The sequence below is a fragment of the Ascaphus truei genome, assembly GCF_040206685.1.
Source record: "Ascaphus truei isolate aAscTru1 chromosome 2 unlocalized genomic scaffold, aAscTru1.hap1 SUPER_2_unloc_3, whole genome shotgun sequence".
NCBI classification, from domain to species: domain Eukaryota; kingdom Metazoa; phylum Chordata; class Amphibia; order Anura; family Ascaphidae; genus Ascaphus; species Ascaphus truei.
Genome location: NW_027453817.1, coordinates 493,612 through 520,252, shown reverse-complemented (window position 1 = coordinate 520,252; position 26,641 = coordinate 493,612). Strand labels below are relative to the sequence as shown.

General features: G+C 50.8%; 1 protein-coding gene across 1 annotated transcript in view; it reads left to right on the top strand.

The window, feature by feature from the left end:
* Window positions 1-25,770, top strand: part of AOC1 (amine oxidase copper containing 1) — a 32,145-nt gene extending 6,375 nt beyond the window's left edge. Inside the window, exons 2-5 of the mRNA XM_075580481.1 lie at window positions 9,623-11,176; window positions 16,177-16,465; window positions 16,594-16,726; window positions 20,445-25,770. Coding sequence (XP_075436596.1) covers window positions 9,634-11,176; window positions 16,177-16,465; window positions 16,594-16,726; window positions 20,445-20,720 — 2,241 coding nt within the window. The 5' untranslated portion in view covers window positions 9,623-9,633 and the 3' untranslated portion in view covers window positions 20,721-25,770. The remainder of the gene's footprint in view (window positions 1-9,622; window positions 11,177-16,176; window positions 16,466-16,593; window positions 16,727-20,444) is intronic.
* The last annotated feature ends 871 nt before the right edge of the window (window positions 25,771-26,641 follow it).

The following is a 26,641-nucleotide window of genomic DNA, read 5'->3' as shown; positions in this document are numbered from 1 at the left end:
GAGGTTAATGTGAGGATTAGTGGTGCTAGTTGTGACGGCCATGAGGTTAATGTGAGGAGTATGGGTGCCAGTGGTGACGGCCATGAGGTTAATGTGAGGATTAGAGTTGCTAGTGGTGACGGCCATGAAGTTAATGTGAGGAGGAGAGGTGCTAGTGGTGATGACCATGAGGTTAATGTGAGGAGTAGCTGTGCTAGTGGTGACGGCCATGAGGTTAATGTGAGGATTAGTGGTGCTAGTGGTTATGGCCATGAGGTTAATGTGAGGAGTAGAGGTGCTAGTGGTGACGCCATGAGGTTAATGTGAGGATTAGTGGTGCTAGTGATGACTGCCATGAGGTTAATGTGAGGAGTAGCGGTGCTAGTGGTGACGGCCATGAGGTTAATGTGAGAATTAGTGGTGCTAGTGGTGACGTCCATGAGGTTAATGTGAGGATTAGTGGTGCTAGTTGTGATGACCATGAGGTTAATGTGAGGATTAGTGGTGCTAGTGGTGATGACCATGAGGTTAATGTGAGGATTAGTTGTGCTAATGGTGATGACCATGAGGTTAATGTGAGGAGTTGCGGTGCTAGTGGTGACGGCCATGAGGTTAATGTGAGGAGGAGAGGTGCTAGTGGTGACCGCCATGAGGTTAATGTGAGGAGGAGAGGTGCTAGTTCTGACGGCCATGAGGTTAATGTGAGGAGTAGAGGTGCTAGTGGTGACGGCCATGAAGTTAATGTGAGGAGGAGAGGTGCTAGTGGTGATGGCCATGAGGTTAATGTGAGGATTAGTGGTGCAAGTGATGACGACCATGAGGTTAATGTGAGGAGTAGCAGTGCTAGTGGTGATGGCCATGGGGTTAATGTGAGGAGTAGCGGTGCTTGTGGTGATGACCATGAGGCTAATGTGAGGATTGGAGGTGCTAGTGGTGATGGCCATGAGGTTAATGTGAGGAGTAGAGGTGCTAGTGGTAACGGCCATGAGATTAATGTGAGGATTAGTGGTGCTAGTGGTGATGGCCATGAGGTTAATGTGAGGATTAGTGGTGCTAGTGGTGACGGCCATTAGTTTAATGTGAGGAGGAGAGGTGCTAGTGGTGACGGGCATGAGGTTAATGTGAGGATTAGTGGTTCTAGTGGTGACCGCCATGAGGTTACTGTGAGGAGTAGCGGTGCTAGTGGTGACAGCCATGAGGTTAATGTGAGGATTAGTGGTGCTAGTGGTGACGGCCATGAGGTTAATGTTAGGATTAGTGGTGCTAGTGGTGATGGCCATGAGGTTAATGTGAGGATTAGTGGTGCTAGTGGTGACCGCCATGAGGTTAATGTGAGGAGGAGAGGTGCTAGTTGTGACGGCCATGAGGTTAATGTGAGGGGTAGTGGTGCCAGTGGTGACGGCCATGAGATTAATGTGAGGATTAGCGGTGCTACTGGTGACAGCCATGAGGTTAATGAGAGGATTAGTGGTGCTAGTGGTGACGGCCATGAAGTTAATGTGAGGAGGAGAGGTGCTAGTGGTGACAGCCATGAGGTTAATGTGAGGATTAGTGGTGCAAGTGGTTATGGCCCTGAGGTTAATGTGAGGAGTAGTGGTGCTAGTGGTGACGGCCATGAGGTTAATGTGAGGATTAGTGATGCTAGTGGTGACCGCAATGAGGTTAATGTGAGGAGGAGAGGTGCTAGTTGTGACGGCCATGAGGTTAATGTGAGGAGTATGGGTGCCAGTGGTGACAGCCATGAGGTTAATGTGAGGATTAGAGTTGCTAGTGGTGACGGCCATGAAGTTAATGTGAGGAGGAGAGGTGCTAGTGGTGATGACCATGAGGTTAATGTGAGGAGTAGCGGTGCTAGTGGTGACGGCCATTAGGTTAATGTGAGGATTAGTGGTGCTAGTGGTGATGACCATGAGGTTACTGTGAGGAGTAGCGGTGCTAGTTGTGACAGCCATGAGGTTAATGTGAGGATTAGTGGTGCTAGTGGTGACGGCCATGAGGTTAATGTGAGGATTAGTGGTGCTAGTGGTGACGGCCATGAGGTTACTGTGAGGATTAGTGGTGCTAGTGGTTATGGCCATGAGGTTAATGTGAGGAGTAGAGGTGCTAGTGGTGACGCCATGAGGTTAATGTGAGGAGTAGAGGTGCTAGTGGTTATGGCCATGAGGTTAATGTGAGGAGTAGAGGTGCTAGTGGTGACGCCATGAGGTTAATGTGAGGATTAGCGGTGCTAGTTGTGACGGCCATGAGGTTAATGTGAGGAGTAGAGGTGCTAGTGGTGACCGCCATGAAGTTAATGTGAGGAGGAGAGGTGCTAGTGGTCACAGCCATGAGGTTAATGTGAGGATTAGTGGTGCTAGTGGTGATGACCATGAGGTTAATGTGAGGATTAATGGTGCCAGTGGTGACGGCCATGAGGTTAATGTGAGGATTAGTGGTGCTAGTGGTGACGGCCATGAAGTTAATGTGAGGAGGAGAGGTGCTAGTGGTGATGACCATGAGGTTAATGTGAGGATTAATGGTGCCAGTGGTGACGGCCATGAGGTTAATGTGAGGATTAGTGGTGCTAGTGGTGACGGCCATGAAGTTAATGTGAGGATTAGTGGTGCTAGTGGTGATGGCCATGAGGTTAATGTGAGGAGTAGTGGTGCTAGTGGTGACGGCCATGAGGTTAATGTGAGGATTAGTGGTGCTAGTGGTGATGGCCATGAGGTTAATGTGAGGATTAGTGGTGCTAGTGTTGATGACCATGAGGTTAATGTGAGGATTAGCGGTGCTAGTGGTGACGGCCATGAGGTTCATGTGAGGATTAGTGGTGTTAGTGGTGATGGCCATGAGGTTAATGTGAGGATTAGCGGTGCTAGTGGTGATGGCCATGAGGTTAATGTGAGGATTAGAGGTGCTAGTGGTAATGGCCATGAGGTTAATGTGAGGAGTAGCGGTGCTAGTGGTGACGGCCATGAGGTTAATGTGAGGATTAGTGGTGCTAGTGGTGACCGCCATGAGGTTAATGTGAGGATTAGTGGTGCTAGTGGTGATGACCATGAGGTTAATGTGAGGATTAGTGGTGTTAGTGGTGATGGCCATGAGGTTAATGTGAGGATTAGTGGTGCTAGTGGTGACGGCCATGAGGTTCATGTGAGGATTAGCGGTGCTAGTGATGACGGCCATGAGGTTAATGTGAGGATTAGTGGTGCTAGTGGTGACGGCCATGAGGTTAATGTGAGGAGGAGAGGTGCTAGTGTTGACAGCCATGAGGTTAATGTGAGGATTAGTGGTGCTAGTGGTGATGACCATGAGGTTAATGTGAGGATTAGTGGTGTTAGTCGTTATGGCCATGAGGTTAATGTGAGGATTTGTGGTGCTAGTGGTGACGGCCATGAGGTTCATGTGAGGATTAGCGGTGCTAGTGATGACAGCCATGAGGTTAATGTGAGGATTAGTGGTGCTAGTGGTGACGGCCATGAGGTTAATGTGAGGATTAGTGGTGCTAGTGGTGACGGCCATGAGGTTAATGTGAGGAGGAGAGGTGCTAGTGTTGACAGCCATGAGGTTAATGTGAGGATTAGTGGTGCTAGTGGTGATGACCATGAGGTTAATGTGAGGATTAGTGGTGCCAGTGGTGACGGCCATGAGGTTAATGTGAGGATTAGTGGTGCTAGTGGTGACGGCAATGAGGTTAATGTGAGGAGGAGAGGTGCTAGTTGTGACGGCCATGAGGTTAATGTGAGGAGTAGAGGTGCTAGTGGTGACCGCCATGAAGTTAATGTGAGGAGGAGAGGTGCTAGTGGTCACAGCCATGAGGTTAATGTGAGGATTAGTGGTGCTAGTGGTGATGACCATGAGGTTAATGTGAGGATTAATGGTGCCAGTGGTGACGGCCATGAAGTTAATGTGAGGAGGAGAGGTGCTAGTGGTGATGACCATGAGGTTAATGTGAGGATTAATGGTGCCAGTGGTGACGGCCATGAGGTTAATGTGAGGATTAGTGGTGCTAGTGGTGACGGCCATGAAGTTAATGTGAGGATTAGTGGTGCTAGTGGTGACGGCCATGAGGTTAATGTGAGGATTAGTGGCGCTAGTGGTGATGGCCATGAGGTTAATGTGAGGATTAGTGGTGCTAGTGTTGATGACCATGAGGTTAATGTGAGGATTAGCGGTGCTAGTGGTGACGGCCATGAGGTTCATGTGAGGATTAGTGGTGTTAGTGGTGATGGCCATGAGGTTAATGTGAGGATTAGCGGTGCTAGTGGTGATGGCCATGAGGTTAATGTGAGGATTAGAGGTGCTAGTGGTAATGGCCATGAGGTTAATGTGAGGAGTAGCGGTGCTAGTGGTGACGGCCATGAGGTTAATGTGAGGATTAGTGGTGCTAGTGGTGACCGCCATGAGGTTAATGTGAGGATTAGTGGTGCTAGTGGTGATGACCATGAGGTTAATGTGAGGATTAGTGGTGTTAGTGGTGATGGCCATGAGGTTAATGTGAGGATTAGTGGTGCTAGTGGTGACGGCCATGAGGTTCATGTGAGGATTAGCGGTGCTAGTGATGACGGCCATGAGGTTAATGTGAGGATTAGTGGTGCTAGTGGTGACGGCCATGAGGTTAATGTGAGGAGGAGAGGTGCTAGTGTTGACAGCCATGAGGTTAATGTGAGGATTAGTGGTGCTAGTGGTGATGACCATGAGGTTAATGTGAGGATTAGTGGTGTTAGTCGTTATGGCCATGAGGTTAATGTGAGGATTTGTGGTGCTAGTGGTGACGGCCATGAGGTTCATGTGAGGATTAGCGGTGCTAGTGATGACAGCCATGAGGTTAATGTGAGGATTAGTGGTGCTAGTGGTGACGGCCATGAGGTTAATGTGAGGATTAGTGGTGCTAGTGGTGACGGCCATGAGGTTAATGTGAGGAGGAGAGGTGCTAGTGTTGACAGCCATGAGGTTAATGTGAGGATTAGTGGTGCTAGTGGTGATGACCATGAGGTTAATGTGAGGATTAGTGGTGCCAGTGGTGACGGCCATGAGGTTAATGTGAGGATTAGTGGTGCTAGTGGTGACGGCCATGAAGTTAATGTGAGGAGGAGAGGTGCTAGTGGTGATGACCATGAGGTTAATGTGAGGATTAATGGTGCCAGTGGTGACGGCCATGAGGTTAATGTGAGGATTAGTAGTGCTAGTGGTGACGGCCATGAAGTTAATGTGAGGATTAGTGGTGCTAGTGGTGATGGCCATGAGGTTAATGTGAGGAGTAGTGGTGCTAGTGGTGACGGCCATGAGGTTAATGTGAGGAGGAGAGGTGCTAGTGGTGACGGCCATGAGGTTAATGTGAGGATTAGTGGTGCTAGTGGTGATGGCCATGAGGTTAATGTGAGGAGTAGTGGTGCTAGTGGTGACGGCCATGAGTTTAATGTGAGGATTAGAGGTGCTAGTGGTGAAGGCCATGAGGTTAATGTGAGGATTAGTGGTGCTAGTGGTGATGACCATGAGGTTAATGTGAGGAGTAGCTGTGCTAGTGATGACGGCATGAGGTTAATGTGAGGATTAGTGGTGCTAGTGGTGACGGCCATGAGGTTAATGTGAGGATTAGAGGTGCTAGTGGTGACGGCCATGAGGTTAATGTGAGGATTAGTGGTGCTAGTGGTGACGGCCATGAGGTTAATGTGAGGATTAGTGGTGCTAGTGGTGACGTCCATGAGGTTAATGTGAGGATTAGTGGTGCTAGTGTTGATGACCATGAGGTTAATGTGAGGATTAGCGGTGCTAGTGGTGACGGCCATGAGGTTCATGTGAGAATTAGTGGTGCTAGTGGTGACGTCCATGAGGTTAATGTGAGGATTAGTGGTGCTAGTGTTGATGACCATGAGGTTAATGTGAGGATTAGCGGTGCTAGTGGTGATGGCCATGAGGTTAATGTGAGGATTAGAGGTGCTAGTGGTAATGGCCATGAGGTTAATGTGAGGAGTAGCGGTGCTAGTGGTGACGGCCATGAGGTTAATGTGAGGATTAGTGGTGCTAGTGGTGACGGCCATGAGGTTAATGTGAGGATTAGTGGTGCTAGTGGTGACCGCCATGAGGTTAATGTGAGGATTAGTGGTGCTAGTGGTGATGACCATGAGGTTAATGTGAGGATTAGTGGTGTTAGTGGTGATGGCCATGAGGTTAATGTGAGGATTAGTGATGCTAGTGGTGACGGCCATGAGGTTCATGTGAGGATTAGTGGTGCTAGTGGTGACGGCCATGAGGTTAATGTGAGGAGGAGAGGTGCTAGTGTTGACAACCATGAGGTTAATGTGAGGATTAGTGGTGCTAGTGGTGATGACCATGAGGTTAATGTGAGGATTAGTGGTGTTAGTCGTTATGGCCATGAGGTTAATGTGAGGATTTGTGGTGCTAGTGGTGACGGCCATGAGGTTCATGTGAGGATTAGCGGTGCTAGTGATGACAGCCATGAGGTTAATGTGAGGATTAGTGGTGCTAGTGGTGACGGCCATGAGGTTAATGTGAGGATTAGTGGTGCTAGTGGTGACGGCCATGAGGTTAATGTGAGGAGGAGAGGTGCTAGTGTTGACAGCCATGAGGTTAATGTGAGGATTAGTGGTGCTAGTGGTGGTGACCATGAGGTTAATGTGAGGATTAGTGGTGTTAGTCGTTATGGCCATGAGGTTAATGTGAGGATTTGTGGTGCTAGTGGTGACGGCCATGAGGTTCATGTGAGGATTAGCGGTGCTAGTGATGACAGCCATGAGGTTAATGTGAGGATTAGTGGTGCTAGTGGTGACGGCCATGAGGTTAATGTGAGGATTAGTGGTGCTAGTGGTGACGGCCATGAGGTTAATGTGAGGAGGAGAGGTGCTAGTGTTGACAGCCATGAGGTTAATGTGAGGATTAGTGGTGCTAGTGGTGATGACCATGAGGTTAATGTGAGGATTAGTGGTGCCAGTGGTGACGGCCATGAGGTTAATGTGAGGATTAGTGGTGCTAGTGGTGACGGCCATGAAGTTAATGTGAGGAGGAGAGGTGCTAGTGGTGATGACCATGAGGTTAATGTGAGGATTAGTGGTGCCAGTGGTGACGGCCATGAGGTTAATGTGAGGATTAGTGGTGCTAGTGGTGACGGCCATGAAGTTAATGTGAGGATTAGTGGTGCTAGTGGTGACGTCCATGAGGTTAATGTGAGGAGTAGCGGTGTTAGTCGTTATGGCCATGAGGTTCATGTGAGGATTAGCGGTGCTAGTGGTGACGGCCATGAGGTTACTGTGAGGAGTAGCGGTGCTAGTGGTGACAGCCATGAGGTTAATGTGAGGAGTAGTGGTGCTAGTGGTGACGGCCATGAGGTTAATGTGAGGATTTGTGGTGCTAGTGGTGACGGCCATGAGGTTAATGTGAGGATTAGCGGTGCTACTGGTGACGGCCATGAGGTTAATGTGAGGATTAGCGGTGCTAGTGGTGACAGCCATGAGGTTAATGTGAGGAGGAGAGGTGCTAGTGGTGACGGCCATGAGGTTAATGTGAGGAGTAGAGGTGCTTTTGGTGACCGCAATGAGGTTAATGTGAGGAGTAGTGGTGCTAGTGGTGACGGCCACGAGGTTAATCTGAGGAGTAGTGAAATTCAAGAACAAAGCGCACACCTCATAGTGCAGTATGTTGGTTTTACTTGCCAAGAAAAGATAAAAGTTGCAATTTCAAATTGTCAGTGCAACGAGAGCACTGAATGTGGACACTCTTGGGGTATCTCAGCATAAGTAGCGTCTGTGTGATCCTGTCCCCTCCACTGACGCGTCCGTCAGGTCTGCCCTGCTGGTACAGGTTCCTCCAATTGCAGAGTGGGGCGCCGCGTCACTGTATTGCTGCGTCACTTCATTCCCACGCAGTGACGTCACCGGTTTTAGAGCTCCGGCACCACGAGCAGATCGGGAGGAGCAGGGGGAATGATGTTACTCGATCAGCATCTCCTCGAGTTCTCCTTCTTCCACAGAGCCTGCCTCTCACCCTCCCACACAGTGTCCTGACCAACCAGAACAACCCTACGCGTTTCAAGGCGTGTGCCTCTTCGTCAGGGGTGTGGTTTGTGGTTGGCGGGACTGTCATTTATATACCTCTGCCTTAACATGCAATTAATACAATTTAAAGGAATATGCTTTAATGATGAACTGAAATACGGAAAATACTGTAGACATATAAATATGTATAAGGCAGGGGTATCATAAATGTATGCAAACAATAAACCAATATTAAAAATATATATATATATACACACATACTGAGTTAATTTAAAAAGCATCATAATACTATAGGCATAATGTGATATAACTTTTTGGGGGACTACTATAGCCCCCATAAAAAATATCTGACATGTTTGAAGCCAATAAATAGAATAATATCAGTACAAAAACCTATACAATCTATTATAACTTAACCTAAAGCCACACATGGATGACATAAACCATATTAAATGTAATATTACAAAATAAACTTTTGAATACTATAATATATATGCATAGCTAGAATAGAAATAAATATATATACCACTGTATTAGATTGATTACATAATACAGCCTGTACTAAAAGACCATGTGAATATTAGTTTAATCATAAAAAAGAGGCCAGATCAATCCCTTCATTGAGACCCTTAGGGGAGAGAGTCCCTAATTGGTGTATCCAGAAAGTCTCACCTTGTCGCAATTTAAGAAAACGATCACCTCCCTTAACCCCTAATTTAACATGTTCTATCCCTGTTACCGTTAAACTTCTTGGGTCCAGGTAATAGTATTTGCATCATCTGCACTCAATTTATTGTTTAACAGTGCGGGTGCCAGCAATGTTTTTAGTGCATTTGCTTTACGGTGAGCTATCTTTGAATGGTCTGGGAGAATTTTATTAAGAATGTTGTCACATTTAAGAATTTTCCAGTGTTTGTCCATGGACACTAGAAAGAAGGATCCTTAGGGAAATCAACCAAATGAGAAAATATTTAATCCCAAACCAACCACACATGTGGTGGCTTCAACTAATACTAAAAGATCTGAGAGAAATGTGGAAGCACAAAGATCTCAATTTGGGTCCAGGTTTTCTCCCTTAAGGGGATTAGAATCACCAATTGTCAATGATGAACCAAGGCGAAATATAAGCGTCTACTGTCAAGGACAGAACATTCCTGCTTCAGCACGGTCTGTCATCCTTCCTTCCTTCTCTCTAGGATTAAAACCCAGGCAGTCCCAGTAGACTCAATGACCACCGTCCAGCAGGTCTAAGGGGCTGTGCCAGCTTCCACAGCTGGGGAGAATTCTTCCCTGTCCCCCCTTCTCTGAGGAACAGTAGTCTGTCTTTAAAACCACTTCCTTGTTCACTCAGACCAGGCTTATTAGCTCCATTAGTTAGCAGCTGCTGCTGGCTTCTCCTTAGGGAAATTAACTCTCGGTGGACTGGGAAGCACACTTTACTGCACTGTTCCAGCACCTAGAGGATAGTGATGGTATCACAACACACACACACTGCAGATCTCCTCTATATATATACACACACTGCAGATCTCCTCTATACACACACACTGCAGATCTCCTCTATATGTACACACACACACTGCAGATCTCCTCTATACACACACACACACACACTGCATTATAACTTTATTTCTCTTTCTATTTCATAGGCATCTTTATAATGTGGGCCAGTAGTCTTGTCTGGATGACAACCTTCCTTTGTGTTGGAATGGCTTCCTCCTCCACACAGTCTCCTTCCAGGGGTCGGTACAAGGCATCTGTCTTCGCCGACTTGACACCTAGTGAGATGACATCCATATGGAGCTTCCTAATGGAGCAGGAACACCTCAAGTTGGTCTCCACGCGGCAAACATTTGGCAAAAACTCCATCTTCATGATGGAATTAAACACGCCCAAAAAGCGTCATGTACTCAATTTCTTGGATAAAAATGGTGCCAAGCCCCAACGAGAGGCGAGAGTGGTGGTTATCTTTGGCGACCAGCCCCAACCTAATGTCACTGAATACATTGTAGGTCCACTGCCTTTCCCATATTATTACAAGCCATATGCCTTGAAGGGAAACAAGAAGATCAGCTTTGAGTCAAGGCCTATGACTTATATGGAGTATGAAAATATCTACCAGAAGCTGCAGGAGGTCCTAAAGGAGGTCAACCACATACTGCTGGAGACGTCCGGGTTTTCCTTTTACAACTGCACGAGCCGCTGTCTCACCTTCACCGACATTGCTCCACGGGGCTTGAAGTCTGGGGAACGCAGGACGTGGATCATGCTGCAGCGATTTGTGGAAGGATACTTCATCCACCCCATTGGTTTTGAGCTCCTATTAAACCACCGCTCCCTTAACCCCAGGGAGTGGGCTGTAGAAAAGGTGTGGTACAACGGGCAGTATTTTGATAGCATGGAGGAGTTGGTGCAAAAGTATGCGAGGAACGAATTGACGAAGATCCGTCTGCCAGAGTATGTGGAGAGTGACCACTATTCCACTTTCATCCCCCGTGGAGAATACAAGACCAAGACTGACATTCATGGACCAAAGGTGTGTGAGCCACAGGGTAAGCGCTACAGAGTTTTGGGCAACTATGTGGAGTATGCCGGCTGGAGCTTTGCGTACCGGGTGCGCACGTCCACCGGCATGCAGCTCTTTGACATACAATATAACAATGAAAGGATAGCCTATGAGGTGAGCATCCAGGAGGCCATCGCCTTTTACGGTGGGAACACCCCAGCTGCTATGCAGACCAAATACATTGACTCTGGGTGGGGCATGGGTTCAGTTGACTATGAGTTGGCCAAAGGCATCGACTGCCCTGAGGTGGCCACTTACCATGATATCTACCACTTTTACGACACAGACAAGCCGATTCACTACAAGAACGCCTTGTGCATCTTTGAGCTGCCCACTGGAATGCCCTTACGCCGTCATTTTAACAGCAACTACAAAGGTGGGTACAACTTCTTCGCTGGGGTGGAGAACCACGTTCTGGTGGTGAGGACCACCTCTACTGTCTACAACTATGACTACATTTGGGACTTCATCTTCTACCAGAATGGGGTCGTGGAGGTTAAGATCCATGCCACGGGATACATCCATGCCACGTTCTTCACGCAGGAGGGCCTCCAATATGGCAGCAAAGTCTACAGTCACGTCCTGGGGAACCTGCACACCCACTTGATCCACTATAAAGTTGATCTGGATATTGCAGGTAAGATGTTGTGCTGGGTCCCTTGTGCTACAGGTATTATCTCTGTGTAAGAGACACGGGCAGAGGTACAACCCGGGAGACATATATGGGGAAAATGAACCCCGGCTTTTATTCAGCTCGTAGCTTTAAACAAAACAGTGTAGGGAAACACAAAAAAACAATCATCCTATCCCTGTGTAAGGGGTAACTCACTCTCCCAGTCCCTATCTGCAGGGCTGGGAGGATACGCCCCTTACCCACCTATCCCTGTGTAAGGGGTAACTCACTCTCCCAGTCCCTATCTGCAGGGATGGGAGGATACGCCCCTTACCCACCTATCCCTGTGTAAGGGGTAACTCCCTCTCCCAGTCCCTATCTGCAGGGCTGGGGGGATACACCCCTTACCCACCTATCCCTGTGTAAGGGATAACTCACTCTCCCCGTCCCTATCTGCAGGGCTGGGGGGATACGCCTCTTACCCACCTATCCCTGTGTAAGGGGTAACTCACTGTCCCAGTCCCTATCTGCAGGGCTGGGAGGATACGCCCCTTACCCACCTATCCCTGTGTAAGGGATAACTCACTCTCCCAGTCCCTATCTGCAGGGCTGGGAGGATACGCCCCTTACCCACCTATCCCTGTGTAAGGGGTAACTCACTCTCCCAGTCCCTATCTGCAGGGCTGGGAGGATACGCCCCTTACGCACCTATCCCTGTGAAAGGGATAACTCCCTCTCCCAGTCCCTATCTGCAGGGCTGGGAGGATACGCCCCTTACCCACCTATCCCTGTGTAAGGGATAACTCACTCTCCCAGTCCCTATCTGCAGGGCTGGGAGGATACGCCCCTTACCCACCTATCCCTGTGTAAGGGATAACTCACTCCCCCAGTCCCTATCTGCAGGGCTGGGAGGATACACCCCTTACCCACCTATCCCTGTGTAAGGGATAACTCACTCTCCCTGTCCCTATCTGCAGGGCTGGGAGGATACGCCCCTTACCCACCTATCCCTGTGTAAGGGATAACTCACTTTCCCTGTCCCTATCTGCAGGGCTGGGAGGATACGCACCTTACCCACCTATCCCTGTGTAAGGGGTAACTCACTCCCCCTGTCCCTATCTGCAGGGCTGGGAGGATACGCCCCTTACCCACCTATCCCTGTGTAAGGGGTAACTCACTCCCCCTGTCCCTATCTGCAGGGCTGGGAGGATACGCCCCTTACCCACCTATCCATGTGTAAGGGATAACTCACTCTCCCTGTCCCTATCTGCAGGGCTGGGAGGATACGCCCCTTACCCACCTATCCATGTGTAAGGGATAACTCACTCTCCCTGTCCCTATCTGCAGGGCTGGGAGGATACGCCCCTTACCCACCTATCCCTGTGTAAGAGATAACTCACTCTCCCAGTCCCTATCTGCAGGGCTGGGAGGATACGCCCCTTACCCACCTATCCCTGTGTAAGGGATAACTCACTCTCCCAGTCCCTATCTGCAGGGCTGGGAGGATACACCCCTCACCCACCTATCCCTGTGTAAGGGGTAACTCACTCTCCCTGTCCCTATCTGCAGGGCTGGGAGGATACGCCCCTTACCCACCTATCCCTGTGTAAGGGGTAACTCACTCCCCCTGTCCCTATCTGCAGGGCTGGGAGGATATGCCCCTTACCCACCTATCCATGTGTAAGGGATAACTCACTCCCCCTGTCCCTATCTGCAGGGCTGGGAGGATATGCCCCTTACCCACCTATCCCTGTGTAAGGGGTAACTCACTGTCCCTGTCCCTATCTGCAGGGCTGGGAGGATACGCCCCTTACCCACCTATCCCTCTGTAAGGGGTAACTCACTCTCCCAGTCCCTATCTGCAGGGCTGGTAGGATACGTCCCTTACCCACCTATCCCTGTGTAAGGGGTAACTCACTCCCCCAGTCCCTATCTGCAGGGCTGGGAGGATACGCCCCTTACCCACCTATCCCTGTGTAAGGGATAACTCACTCCCCAGTCCCTATCTGCAGGGCAGGGAAGATACGCCTCTTACCCACCTATCCCTGTGTAAGGGGTAACTCACTCCCCCAGTCCCTATCTGCAGGGCTGGGAGGATACGCCCCTTACCCACCTATCCCTGTGTAAGGGGTAACTCACTCTCCCTGTCCCTATCTGCAGGGCTGGGAGGATACGCCCCTTACCCACCTATCCCTGTGTAAGGGATAACTCACTCTCCCAGTCCCTATCTGCAGGGCTGGGAGGATACACCCCTCACCCACCTATCCCTGTGTAAGGGGTAACTCACTCTCCCTGTCCCTATCTGCAGGGCTGGGAGGATACGCCCCTTACCCACCTATCCCTGTGTAAGGGGTAACTCACTCCCCCTGTCCCTATCTGCAGGGCTGGGAGGATATGCCCCTTACCCACCTATCCATGTGTAAGGGATAACTCACTCCCCCTGTCCCTATCTGCAGGGCTGGGAGGATATGCCCCTTACCCACCTATCCCTGTGTAAGGGGTAACTCACTGTCCCTGTCCCTATCTGCAGGGCTGGGAGGATACGCCCCTTACCCACCTATCCCTCTGTAAGGGGTAACTCACTCTCCCAGTCCCTATCTGCAGGGCTGGGAGGATACGTCCCTTACCCACCTATCCCTGTGTAAGGGGTAACTCACTCTCCCAGTCCCTATCTGCAGGGCTGGGAGGATACGCCCCTTACCCACCTATCCCTGTGTAAGGGGTAACTCACTCTCCCAGTCCCTATCTGCAGGACAGGGGGGATACGCCCCTTACCCACCTATCCCTGTGTAAGGGATAACTCACTCTCCCAGTCCCTATCTGCAGGGCTGGGAGGATACGCCCCTTACCCACCTATCCCTGTGTAAGGGATAACTCACTCTCCCAGTCCCTATCTGCAGGGCTGGGAGGATACGCCTCTTACCCACCTATCCCTGTGTAAGGGGTAACTCACTCTCCCTGTCCCTATCTGCAGGGCTGGGGGGATACGCCCCTTACCCACCTATCCCTGTGTAAGGGGTAACTCACTCTCCCAGTCCCTATCTGCAGGGCTGGGAGGATACGCCCCTTACCCACCTATCCCTGTGTAAGGGAGAACTCACTCCCCCAGTCCCTATCTGCAGGGCTGGGAGGATACGCCCCTTACCCACCTATCCCTGTGTAAGGGGTAACTCACTCTCCCAGTCCCTACCTGCAGGGCTGGGAGGATACGCCCCTTACCCACCTATCCCTGTGTAAGGGATAACTCACTCTCCCTGTCCCTATCTGCAGGGCTGGGAGGATACGCCCCTTACCCACCTATCCCTGTGTAAGGGGTAACTCACTCTCCCAGTCCCAATCTGCAGGGCTGGGAGGATACGCCCCTTACCCACCTATCCCTGTGTAAGGGATAACTCACTCTCCCAGTCCCTATCTGCAGGGCTGGGAGGATACGCCCCTTACCCACCTATCCCTGTGTAAGGGATAACTCACTCTCCCAGTCCCTATCTGCAGGGCTGGGAGGATACGCCCCTTACCCACCTATCCCTGTGTAAGGGGTAACTCACTCTCCCAGTCCCTATCTGCAGGGCTGGGAGGATACGTCCCTTACCCACCTATCCCTGTGTAAGGGATAACTCACTCTCCCAGTCCCTATCTGCAGGGCTGGGAGGATACGTCCCTTACCCACCTATCCCTGTGTAAGGGATAACTCACTCTCCCAGTCCCTATCTGCAGGGCTGGGGGGATACGCCCCTTACCCACCTATCCCTGTGTAAGGGGTAACTCACTCCCCCTGTCCCTATCTGCAGGGCTGGGAGGATACGCCCCTTACCCACCTATCCCTGTGTAAAGGATAACTCACTCCCCCCGTCCCTATCTGCAGGGCTGGGAGGATACGCCCCTTACCCACCTATCCCTGTGTAAGGGATAACTCACTCTCCCTGTCCCTATCTGCAGGGCTGGGAGGATACCCTCCTTACCCACCTATCCCTGTGTAAGGGGTAACTCACTCTCCCAATCCCTATCTGCAGGGCTGGGAGGATACGCCCCTTACCCACCTATCCCTGTGTAAGGGGTAACTCACTCTCCCAGTCCCTATCTGCAGGGCTGGGAGGATACGTCCCTTACCCACCTATCCCTGTGTAAGGGGTAACTCACTCTCCCAGTCCCTATCTGCAGGGCTGGGAGGATACCCTCCTTACCCACCTATCCCTGTGTAAGGGATAACTCACTCTCCCAGTCCCTATCTGCAGGGCTGGGAGGATACGCCCCTTACCCACCTATCCCTGTGTAAGGGGTAACTCACTCTCCCAGTCCCTATCTGCAGGGCTGGGAGGATACGTCCCTTACCCACCTATCCCTGTGTAAGGGGTAACTCACTCTCCCAGTCCCTATCTGCAGGGCTGGGAGGATACGCCTCTTACCCACCTATCCCCGTGTAAGGGATAACTCACTCCCCAGTCCCTATCTGCAGGGCTGGGAGGATACGCCTCTTACCCACCTATCCCTGTGTAAGGGATAACTCACTCTCCCAGTCCCTATCTGCAGGGCTGGGAGGATACGCCCCTTACCCACCTATCCCTGTGTAAGGGGTAACTCACTCTCCCAATCCCTATCTGCAGGGCTGGGAGGATACGCCCCTTACCCACCTATCCCTGTGTAAGGGATAACTCACTCCCCCCGTCCCTATCTACAGGGCTGGGAGGATACGCCCCTTACCCACCTATCCCTGTGTAAGGGGTAACTCCCTCTCCCCGTCCCTATCTGCAGGGCTGGGAGGATACGCCTCTTACCCACCTATCCCTGTGTACCCACCTATCTCTGTCCTACACACAGGTGCAGCGGGGGTGGGAGCGGTGTCAGTGTCTGACTGGTCCCGTTCCCACCTCTCTGTCCTACACACAGGTGCAGCGGGGGTGGGAGCGGTGTCAGTGTCTGACCGGTCTCGTTCCCACCTATCTCTGTCCTACACACAGGTGCAGCGGGGATGGGAGCGGTGTCAGTGTCTGACCGGTCCCGTTTCCACCTCTCTGTCCTACACACAGGTGCAGAAAACAGCTTCGAAACTGTGAACCTGAAATTTGAGAACCTGACAAACCCATGGAGCCCAGGGGACTTCATTGTCCAGCCACGGATTGATCGTACGCCGAGGGTCACCGAGAAGCAGGCTGCTTTCCGCTTTGGGGCACCGCTCCCCAAATACTTGATGTTCACAAACCCCAATAAGCAGAACCAATGGGGTCACCCCAAGAGCTACCGCATCCAGTACAACTCCCACGGTGACCGTGTGCTGCCCAGGCGCTGGAGGGAAGAGAGGGGCATCGCCTGGTCCAGGTAGGAATCCTCGCTATCCAGGGTCAGAAAATATATGGGGTCCCATTAAGGTGTATGGGGGAAATATCGTTACATGAAACGATCGGGCCTCTCCGCTGTCTGCCTGACCCGTCCATGTGTGTGTGCAGATACAGCCTGGCGGTGACACGTCACAGTGACGCCGAGATGACCAGCAGTAGCCTGTACGCTCAGAATGACCCCTGGAACCCCATCGTTAACTTTCAGGACTTCATCAGCAACAACGAAGACATCGTGAACAAGGTAAAAGCTGCGCACAGCGCCGTCTGACCCGCTCCATCCTACGGAGAGGAAAGGACGTCCACAATCTAAAACTGAGGAGGCCAACTCCATCCAGAGGGCCACCAACAGGCCAGGTATCAGGGATATCCCTGCTTCAGCATAGGTGGCTCAATCAGTGGCTCAGTCATAATGGCAGACTCACCTGTGCTGAAGCAGGGACACCCCGAGTACCCGACCTGCTGGTGGCCCTTGTGGACTGGAGTTGGCCACCCCTGGTCTAAAACCTTAATAAAAGATTCTGGCTCCACCAGAGGGAGCCCGCTGAGCCGCCTCTCACGGGCTTAATGCCGGGGATTGGTACTTGTATGTATTTTAAATCAGAGAACAGTAAATAATGCGTCAATGTTCGTTCTTGACCTGCGACCCGGAGCTGGGAGCGGGACTTTCACTTCGCTTCTTTCTGTTGTATGTGGTTACTGGGGCGGATTTAAAGTCACTCTGCCACGGTTTGGCGTAAGATCTGGTTTTGCACCAGGTGCTACTTAGCTCCGGAGTGCGAGGTTTTACAACGCCGGAGCACGATTGGTCTCGCAGTGGGTGGTGTTACCCCAGAGTATAGGCTAACAGGGAATAATAACATCCTGCTCTCTGATTGGTCTCGCAGTGGGTGGTGTTACCCCAGAGTATAGGCTAACAGGGAATAATAAAATCCTGCTCTCTGATTGGTCTCGCAGTGGGTGGTGTTACCCCAGAGTATAGGCTAACAGGGAATAATAACATCCTGCTCTCTGATTGGTCTCGCAGTGGGTGGTGTTACCCCAGAGTATAGGCTAACAGGGAATAATAAAATCCTGCTCTCTGATTGGTCTCGCAGTGGGTGGTGTTACCCCAGAGTATAGGCTAACAGGGAATAATAACATCCTGCTCTCTGATTGGTCTCGCAGTGGGTGGTGTTACCCCAGAGTATAGGCTAACAGGGAATAATAACATCCTGCTCTCTGATTGGTCTCGCAGTGGGTGGTGTTACCCCAGAGTATAGGCTAACAGGGAATAATAACATCCTGCTCTCTGATTGGTCTCGCAGTGGGTGGTGTTACCCCAGAGTATAGGCTAACAGGGAATAATAAAATCCTGCTCTCTGATTGGTCTCGCAGTGGGTGGTGTTACCCCAGAGTATAGGCTAACAGGGAATAATAAAATCCTGCTCTCTGATTGGTCTCGCAGTGGGTGGTGTTACCCCAGAGTATAGGCTAACAGGGAATAATAAAATCCTGCTCTCTGATTGGTCTCGCAGTGGGTGGTGTTACCCCAGAGTATAGGCTAACAGGGAATAATAAAATCCTGCTCTCTGATTGGTCTCGCAGTGGGTGGTGTTACCCCAGAGTATAGGCTAACAGGGAATAATAAAATCCTGCTCTCTGATTGGTCTCGCAGTGGGTGGTGTTACCCCAGAGTATAGGCTAACAGGGAATAATAAAATCCTGCTCTCTGATTGGTCTCGCAGTGGGTGGTGTTACCCCAGAGTATAGGCTAACAGGGAATAATAAAATCCTGCTCTCTGATTGGTCTCGCAGTGGGTGGTGTTACCCCAGAGTATAGGCTAACAGGGAATAATAAAATCCTGCTCTCTGATTGGTCTCGCAGTGGGTGGTGTTACCCCAGATTATAGGCTAACAGGGAATAATAAAATCCTGCTCTCTGATTGGTCTCGCAGTGGGTGGTGTTACCCCAGAGTATAGGCTAACAGGGAATAATAAAATCCTGCTCTCTGATTGGTCTCGCAGTGGGTGGTGTTACCCCAGAGTATAGGCTAACAGGGAATAATAAAATCCTGCTCTCTGATTGGTCTCGCAGTGGGTGGTGTTACCCCAGAGTATAGGCTAACAGGGAATAATAAAATCCTGCTCTCTGATTGGTCTCGCAGTGGGTGGTGTTACCCCTGAGTATAGGCTAACAGGGAATAATAAAATCCTGCTCTCTGATTGGTCTCGCAGTGGGTGGTGTTACCCCAGAGTATAGGCTAACAGGGAATAATAAAATCCTGCTCTCTGATTGGTTAAGATTCCAGGTATGTACCCCTGCAGGAACGCCCAGAATTGTACAAACCAGAGAACATCGCCATTCAGTATCAGTCACTATCCCCCCCGCCCGCTCTCCTATCCCCCCCCGCCCGCTCTCCTATCCCCCCCGCCCGCTCTCCTATCCCCCCGCCCGCTCTCCTATCCCCCCCCGCCCGCTCTCCTATCCCCCCCGCCCGCTCTCCTATCCCCCCCGCCCGCTCTCCTATCCCCCCCGCCCGCTCTCCTATCCCCCCCGCCCGCTCTCCTATCCCCCCCGCCCGCTCTCCTATCCCCCCCACCCGCTCTCCTATCCCCGCGCCCGCTCTCCTATCCCCCCCGCCCGCTCTCCTATCCCCCCCGCCCGCTCTCCTATCCCCCCCGCCCGCTCTCCTATCCCCCCCGCCCGCTCTCCTATCCCCCCGCCCGCTCTCCTATCCCCCCCGCCCGCTCTCCTATCCCCCCCGCCCGCTCTCCTATCCCCCCGCCTGCCCTCCTATCCCCCCCGCCCGCTCTCCTATCCCCCCCGCCCGCTCTCCTATCCCCCCCGCCCGCTCTCCTATCCCCCCCGCCTGCTCTCCTATCCCCCCGCTTGCCCTCCTATCCCCCCGCCTGCTCTCCTATCCCCCCGCCTGCTCTCCTATCCCCCCCCTGCCTGCCCTCCTATCCCCCCCCGCCCGCTCTCCTATTTCCCCCCTCTCCCCCCCCCCCCCCCCGCCCTCTCTCATCCCTCACAGATTTATGGGAGGAAATTAATCTGAAAGAAATTGGATTTTTTCCCTATCACAAATATCATAAAATTACTTTCTCGGATTTCCAATTTTGCGGCTGAGAGACTTTACTGTATGTACATAAATAAGTGGCAACATTATTAACATTTCCGCAGATGAACAAACTAAAAAAACGTGCCCCCGTCTGCAGATCAGCCCCCCCTCTTCCCATTCCTCGGTTTGTCCCCCTGATTGAAGGTGGGAAGGGGGGGGTGATTTAGGCGAGGGGGGGAAGGCGAGGGGGGGGGGAAGGCGAGGGGGGGTTGTTTTTATGACATTACAAGACTGACAAACTCTCTGATGAAAAAAATAAATATTTTCAAATACAGAAGTATCCATCGCCCCATCTCACGGTATTTCCATCGCCCCATCTCACGGTATTTCCATCTCCCCATCTCACGGTATTTCCATCGCCCCATCTCACGGTATTTCCATCGCCCCATCTCACGGTATTTCCATCGCCCCATCTCACGGTATTTCCATCGCCCCATCTCACGGTATTTCCATCGCCCCATCTCACGGTATTTCCATCGCCCCATCTCACGGTATTTCCATCGCCCCATCTCACGGTATTTCCATTGCCGAGATAGCTCCGTGCATTTCTCACCGGAAGAAACACTGTGAGTAGTGGGTTGTGTCCGCTGCATTCAGAGCGGGTGGAAATGAGCGGAGCAGAATAGAATACATTATATTATGTGCTCTAAGTAACGCTTTCCTACCGCCTCTTACTGACGCGCCCCAACTCACACGCTGGGCAAACAAGGTGCAAAGAACATGAATACATGGATAGTAAGGCACAGAAGGAAAGGCCTCTCCTGGGACCAATGTTACTGCACTCTTAGCTACACACACTCTGTAGAGCTTCTCACCTGGACATGTCTGTAGCTGAGTGTCACTGTGCTTCTTCCTTAGGATCTGGTCGCCTGGGTGACAGTGGGATTCCTGCACATTCCCCATGCTGAGGACATCCCCAACACTGCCACCCCAGGCAACGCTGTGGGCTTCTTCCTGCGCCCCTTTAACTTCTTCAACGAGGACCCCTCTGTGGCCACCAAGAGTACAGTCATTGTGAGACCCACGGACCATACCTTCACCAAGGTGAACATCCAGCGCTGGACTCCCGAGGTCGTCGGCCACTGTGTCTCTGATCAGCCGTTCCATTACAATGGGACTTACATGTACGACTGAGTCCGTAACAGAGGGATGGATTCCTAAGGAGGACCATGGGATGTCTAGAGAGACGAGCGAGTGTGGGCAGTGAGACTGGGAACTATGTGTCATTCGCCAGTCTGTGAGAGAAGGCAAGCCTCATTGGGCTGCTGGTGGTGTGGCTGCTTAGGGGTGGGAACAGCTAAGGATGGCACATCTGGCGAAAGAAGCAAACATTTTACCAAGCGAAGGTCTCGGACAATAGGCGGTCCTTATGTCTGCCACCCAGCTCCCTGTCCCAATGGAATAAGTCTCAGTAACAGAGAAATGGGATGTCATTAAGGGCCATCGGGCACAGTCACTCTGCCCATGTTCTCTATTGTTTTACTAGAGGTGGGCACAGTCACTCTGCCCATGTTCTCTATTGTTTTACTAGTGGTGGGCACAGTCACTCTGCCCATGTTCTCTATTGTTTTACTAGAGGTGGCACAGTCACTCTGCCCATGTTACCTATTGTTTTACTAGATGTGGCACAGTCACTCTGCCCATGTTTTCTATTGTTTTACTAGAGGTGGGCACAGTCACTCTGCCCATGTTCTCTATTGTTTTACTAGAGGTGGGCACAGTCACTCTGCCCATGTTCTCTATTGCTTTACTAGAGGTGGGCACAGTCACTCTGCCCATGTTATCTATTGTTTTACTAGAGGTTGCACAGTCACTCTGCCCATGTTATCTATTGTTTTACTAGAGGTGGGCACAGTCACTCTGCCCATGTTCTCTATTGTTTTACTAGAGGTGGGCACAGTCACTCTGCCCATGTTCTCTATTGCTTTACTAGAGGTGGGCACAGTCACTCTGCCCATGTTCTCTATTGCTTTACTAGAGGTGGGCACAGTCACTCTGCCCATGTTATCTATTGTTTTACTAGAGGTTGCACAGTCACTCTGCCCATGTTATCTATTGTTTTACTAGAGGTGGGCACAGTCACTCTGCCCATGTTCTCTATTGTTTTACTAGAGGTGGGCACAGTCACTCTGCCCATGTTATCTATTGTTTTACTAGAGGTGGCACAGTCACTCTGCCCATGTTATCTATTGTTTTATTAGAGGTGGCACAGTCACTCTGCCCATGTTATCTATTGTTTTACTAGAGGTGGCACAGTCACTCTGCCCATGTTCTCTATTGTTTTACTAGAGGTGGCACAGTCACTCTGCCCATGTTATCTATTGTTTTACTAGAGGTGGGCACAGTCACTCTGCCCATGTTCTCTATTGTTTTACTAGAGGTGGGCACAGTCACTCTGCCCATGTTATCTATTGTTTTACTAGAGGTGGGCACAGTCACTCTGCCCATGTTATCTATTGTTTTACTAGAGGTGGGCACAGTCACTCTGCCCATGTTACCTATTGTTTTACTAGAGGTGGCACAGTCACTCTGCCCATGTTCTCTATTGTTTTACTAGAGGTGAGCACAGTCACTCTGCCCATGTTATCTATTGTTTTACTAGAGGTGGCACAGTCACTCTGCCCATGTTATCTATTGTTTTACTAGAGGTGGCACAGTCACTCTGCCCATGTTTTCTATTGTTTTACTAGAGGTGGCACAGTCACTCTGCCCATGTTACCTATTGTTTTACTAGATGTGGCACAGTCACTCTGCCCATGTTCTCTATTGTTTTACTAGAGGTGGGCACAGTCACTCTGCCCATGTTATCTATTGTTTTACTAGAGGTGGCACAGTCACTCTGCCCATGTTATCTATTGTTTTACTAGAGGTGGGCACAGTCACTCTGCCCATGTTCTCTATTGCTTTACTAGAGGTGGGCACAGTCACTCTGCCCATGTTATCTATTGTTTTACTAGAGGTTGCACAGTCACTCTGCCCATGTTATCTATTGTTTTACTAGAGGTGGGCACAGTCACTCTGCCCATGTTCTCTATTGTTTTACTAGAGGTGGGCACAGTCACTCTGCCCATGTTATCTATTGTTTTACTAGAGGTGGCACAGTCACTCTGCCCATGTTATCTATTGTTTTATTAGAGGTGGCACAGTCACTCTGCCCATGTTATCTATTGTTTTACTAGAGGTGGCACAGTCACTCTGCCCATGTTCTCTATTGTTTTACTAGAGGTGGCACAGTCACTCTGCCCATGTTATCTATTGTTTTACTAGAGGTGGGCACAGTCACTCTGCCCATGTTCTCTATTGTTTTACTAGAGGTGGGCACAGTCACTCTGCCCATGTTATCTATTGTTTTACTAGAGGTGGGCACAGTCACTCTGCCCATGTTATCTATTGTTTTACTAGAGGTGGGCACAGTCACTCTGCCCATGTTACCTATTGTTTTACTAGAGGTGGCACAGTCACTCTGCCCATGTTCTCTATTGTTTTACTAGAGGTGAGCACAGTCACTCTGCCCATGTTATCTATTGTTTTACTAGAGGTGGCACAGTCACTCTGCCCATGTTATCTATTGTTTTACAAGAGGTGAGCACAGTCACTCTGCCCATGTTATCTATTGTTTTACTAGAGGTGACACAGTCACTCTGCCCATGTTATCTATTGTTTTACTAGAGGTGGCACAGTCACTCTGCCCATGTTTTCTATTGTTTTACTAGAGGTGGCACAGTCACTCTGCCCATGTTACCTATTGTTTTACTAGATGTGGCACAGTCACTCTGCCCATGTTCTCTATTGTTTTACTAGAGGTGGGCACAGTCACTCTGCCCATGTTATCTATTGTTTTACTAGAGGTGGGCAAACTTGGTGCCTAAGTTTTCGAATCATGCTCAAATTGTCCATTTTCAGTCACAAAACCATTGGCAACATTTGGCAGTTTTGCCAATCCTTTTAAATCCAAACCCTGAAATATGGCGCATTGAGGAAAGAGTGAGAGGGGTAAACAGAGAGAAAAGACAGGGGGGGGGAGAGGAAAGGCACAAGTAGGAGAGAGACAGAGGACATAAACAGGAGAGAGAGAGAGAGAGAGAGAGAGAGAGAGAGAGAGAGAGAGAGAGAGAGAGAATAAACAGGAGAGAGAAAAGACACAGCGAGATGAGAGCGAGAGAGGAGAGAAAGAGGGCACAGATAGGCAAGAGAGAGCGCACAGCAGCAGGGCACAGAGAGGCAAGAGAGAGCGCACAGCAGCAGGGCACCGAGAGAGGGAGCAGAGGAAAGAAAGAGGGCACAGATAGACAAGAGTGAGCGCACAGCAGCAGGGCACCGAGAGAGGGCACAAAGAGGAGAGAGTGAGAGGGCACAGTGGCGAGAGTGAGGGCACAGCAAGAGGGCACAGAGAAGAGAGAGGGGGCACAGAGAAGAGAGAGAGGGCACGTAGAGAGGAGAGAGAGGGGGCACAGCAAGGGGGCACGGAGAGAAGAGAGAGAGGGCACGTAGAGAAGAGTGGGGGCACAGAAAGAAAGAGAGGGCACAGGAAGAGGGCACATAGAGAGAAGAGAGAGGAGGCACAGCAAGAGGGCACACAGATGAAAGAGAGATAGAGGGGACACAGCAAGAGGGCCCAGAGAGAGAGGGCACAGAGCGGAGAAAGAGAGAGAGAGGGCACAGAGAGGAGAGATTACGAGGGCACAGAGAGAACATAGCAAGAGGGCACAGAGAGAGCATAGCAAGAGGGCACAGAGAGGAGAGAGAGAGGGCACAGCAAGAGGGCACAGAGAGGAGAGAGAGAGGGCACAGCAAGAGGGCACAGAGAGAAGAGAGAGAGGGCACAGCAAGAGGGCACAGAGAGGAGAGAGAGAGGGCACAGCAAGAGGGCACAGAGAGGAGAGAGAGAGGGCACAGCAAGAGGGCACAGAGAGGAGAGAGAGAGGGCATAGCAAGAGGGCACAGAGAGGAGAGAGATAGGGCACAGCAAGAGGGCACAGAGAGGAGAGAGATAGGACACAGCAAGAGGGCACAGAGAGGAGAGAGATAGGGCACAGCAAGAGGGCACAGAGAGGAGAGAGAGGGCATAGCAAGAGGGCACAGAGAGGAGAGAGATAGGGCACAGCAAGAGGGCACAGAGAGGAGAGAGATAGGACACAGCAAGAGGGCACAGAGAGGAGAGAGATAGGACACAGCAAGAGGGCACAGAGAGGAGAGAGATAGGACACAGCAAGAGGGCACAGAGAGGAGAGAGATAGGGCACAGCAAGAGGGCACAGAGAGGAGAGATAACGAGGGCACAGAGAGGGCACAGGGAGAGAGGGAGAGAGAGAGAGGGAGAGAGGGAGAGAGACAGACGACAGACAGACAGCAATAGGGCACAGAGTGGAGAGAGAAACTTAGTTGAGGACCCATTTATTTATATACCTCCAAATAGAGCCACGTATACTATAAGCCACGTGGAGAGATACTTGTGAACACACGATACCTGGGAAATATGGTAATGTAAATATGCAAAGTATATTCAAATCATTGTAATTTGCATATTTCCCAGGTATCGCAGCTGTGTTCACAGGTATCTCCCGGGAGGTGTAATTGTCTATATTTTGAGGTACAGTATATAAGAAAATTGGTTCTCTCCTAAATAGGATCTCCCCCCCCTTCTCTCTCTCCCCTCTCAGCAAAAGTCATATTTCAGGGTCTTGATGTTGTGTGAATATAGAACTTTGTTATTCGCTGGAAAAATTCACCGTTTTACTAAAACTTTATTAGCAAAAAGTTACAGTGAAGGTTTTGTGATTTTTAAAACTTTATTTTTTTTAAGGGCTTAAAAATGTTTTTCTTAACCTGAATTTGGGTAAGTTCCCACATTTCTGCAAAGTCCCAATCTCTACCACTGCACTCTTCAACTGGTTCACTGCCTCTCTGCCAATGTTCCTATCCACACCTTCCCCCGCAGCATCCCCTTCCCCCTCCATGCTGTCCCTTGTCACCGTTTTATTACCCTTCCTATGTCTTCAAACACCGCTTTCTCACCCCGCCTTATCTACCGTACATCTCCGTTGTTGGGTTTTTTCTTCTGCTTTCCTAACCTCTGTTTTAGCCACAGAATCCTTTGTAAACCAGTATTGCCGACCGGAGGAAGGGAGGAGAACTCTGTCCTATGCCATAAATTGTTAATCCAAATAAAAAAAGGTATCATCAAATACTGAAGAACTCATTTATTCTGCAATATATATATATGTATGTATGTAGCCCCGGTACCCTCCATGCTCCGGAGACCCCCCTCCCGAGGTGCCGAGAGGTTGCGGGTGCCGCCGGAGATAGTGGCGGACCCGCCGGCACGACGCGAGGGTGGGGGCCAGTGCAGGGAGCGCTCGGCGTCCCTGGAGCTCCGGCGGTGCACCACGGCTAGCAGGGGCTGCCATTGCCGCTACTCGCGCATGCGCAGTGATCGCGCATGCGCAGTGATCGCGCATGCGCAGAAGGTACCCTAGAGCTAGGGAGAAGTCGCGCGAGTACAGGAGCCCAGGAGAGGTTGCGGTGGCCATTGGAGACTCGCGCATGCGCAGGGCAAGTGTGCACGCGGCCCCAATGCCAAGACAGGCTCCATGGGACTACAACTCCCATGGAGCATAGCGAGGCAGGCACCAGGTGCCTCATAGGAGCCAATAGAGCTGCAGGATTGCGCTGGAGACAGAAGGATACATTTCGCGCGCTGAGCCCACGCTAGTTAGTTGGAGCTGGGAGCAGGAAGGGGAAGGAAGGGTGCAGGGAGTGAGTGAAGCTCCTGCACCAGGTAAGGTTCCCCCAAGTCCCAGGTAGGCCCCAACTCCTCAATAGGCTAGTGGGTAATTGACAAGGGACGGCCCCAGTTAGGGACTCTGCCCTTAGTGTGAGTGCTGTCTTGTCAGAGTCACGGCTGTCAGTGCTGTGAGGTCTGGCAAGCAGGCACAGTGTTTGTGCAGCACGTTTGCTGCACGTACCAAGTAGGTGGCAGTGCGTTACTGCAAGTACTACAGTAGGTACTAGGTAGTTAGAGTCAGGACCGGGAAGAGCTAGGGGGATGGGATAGGC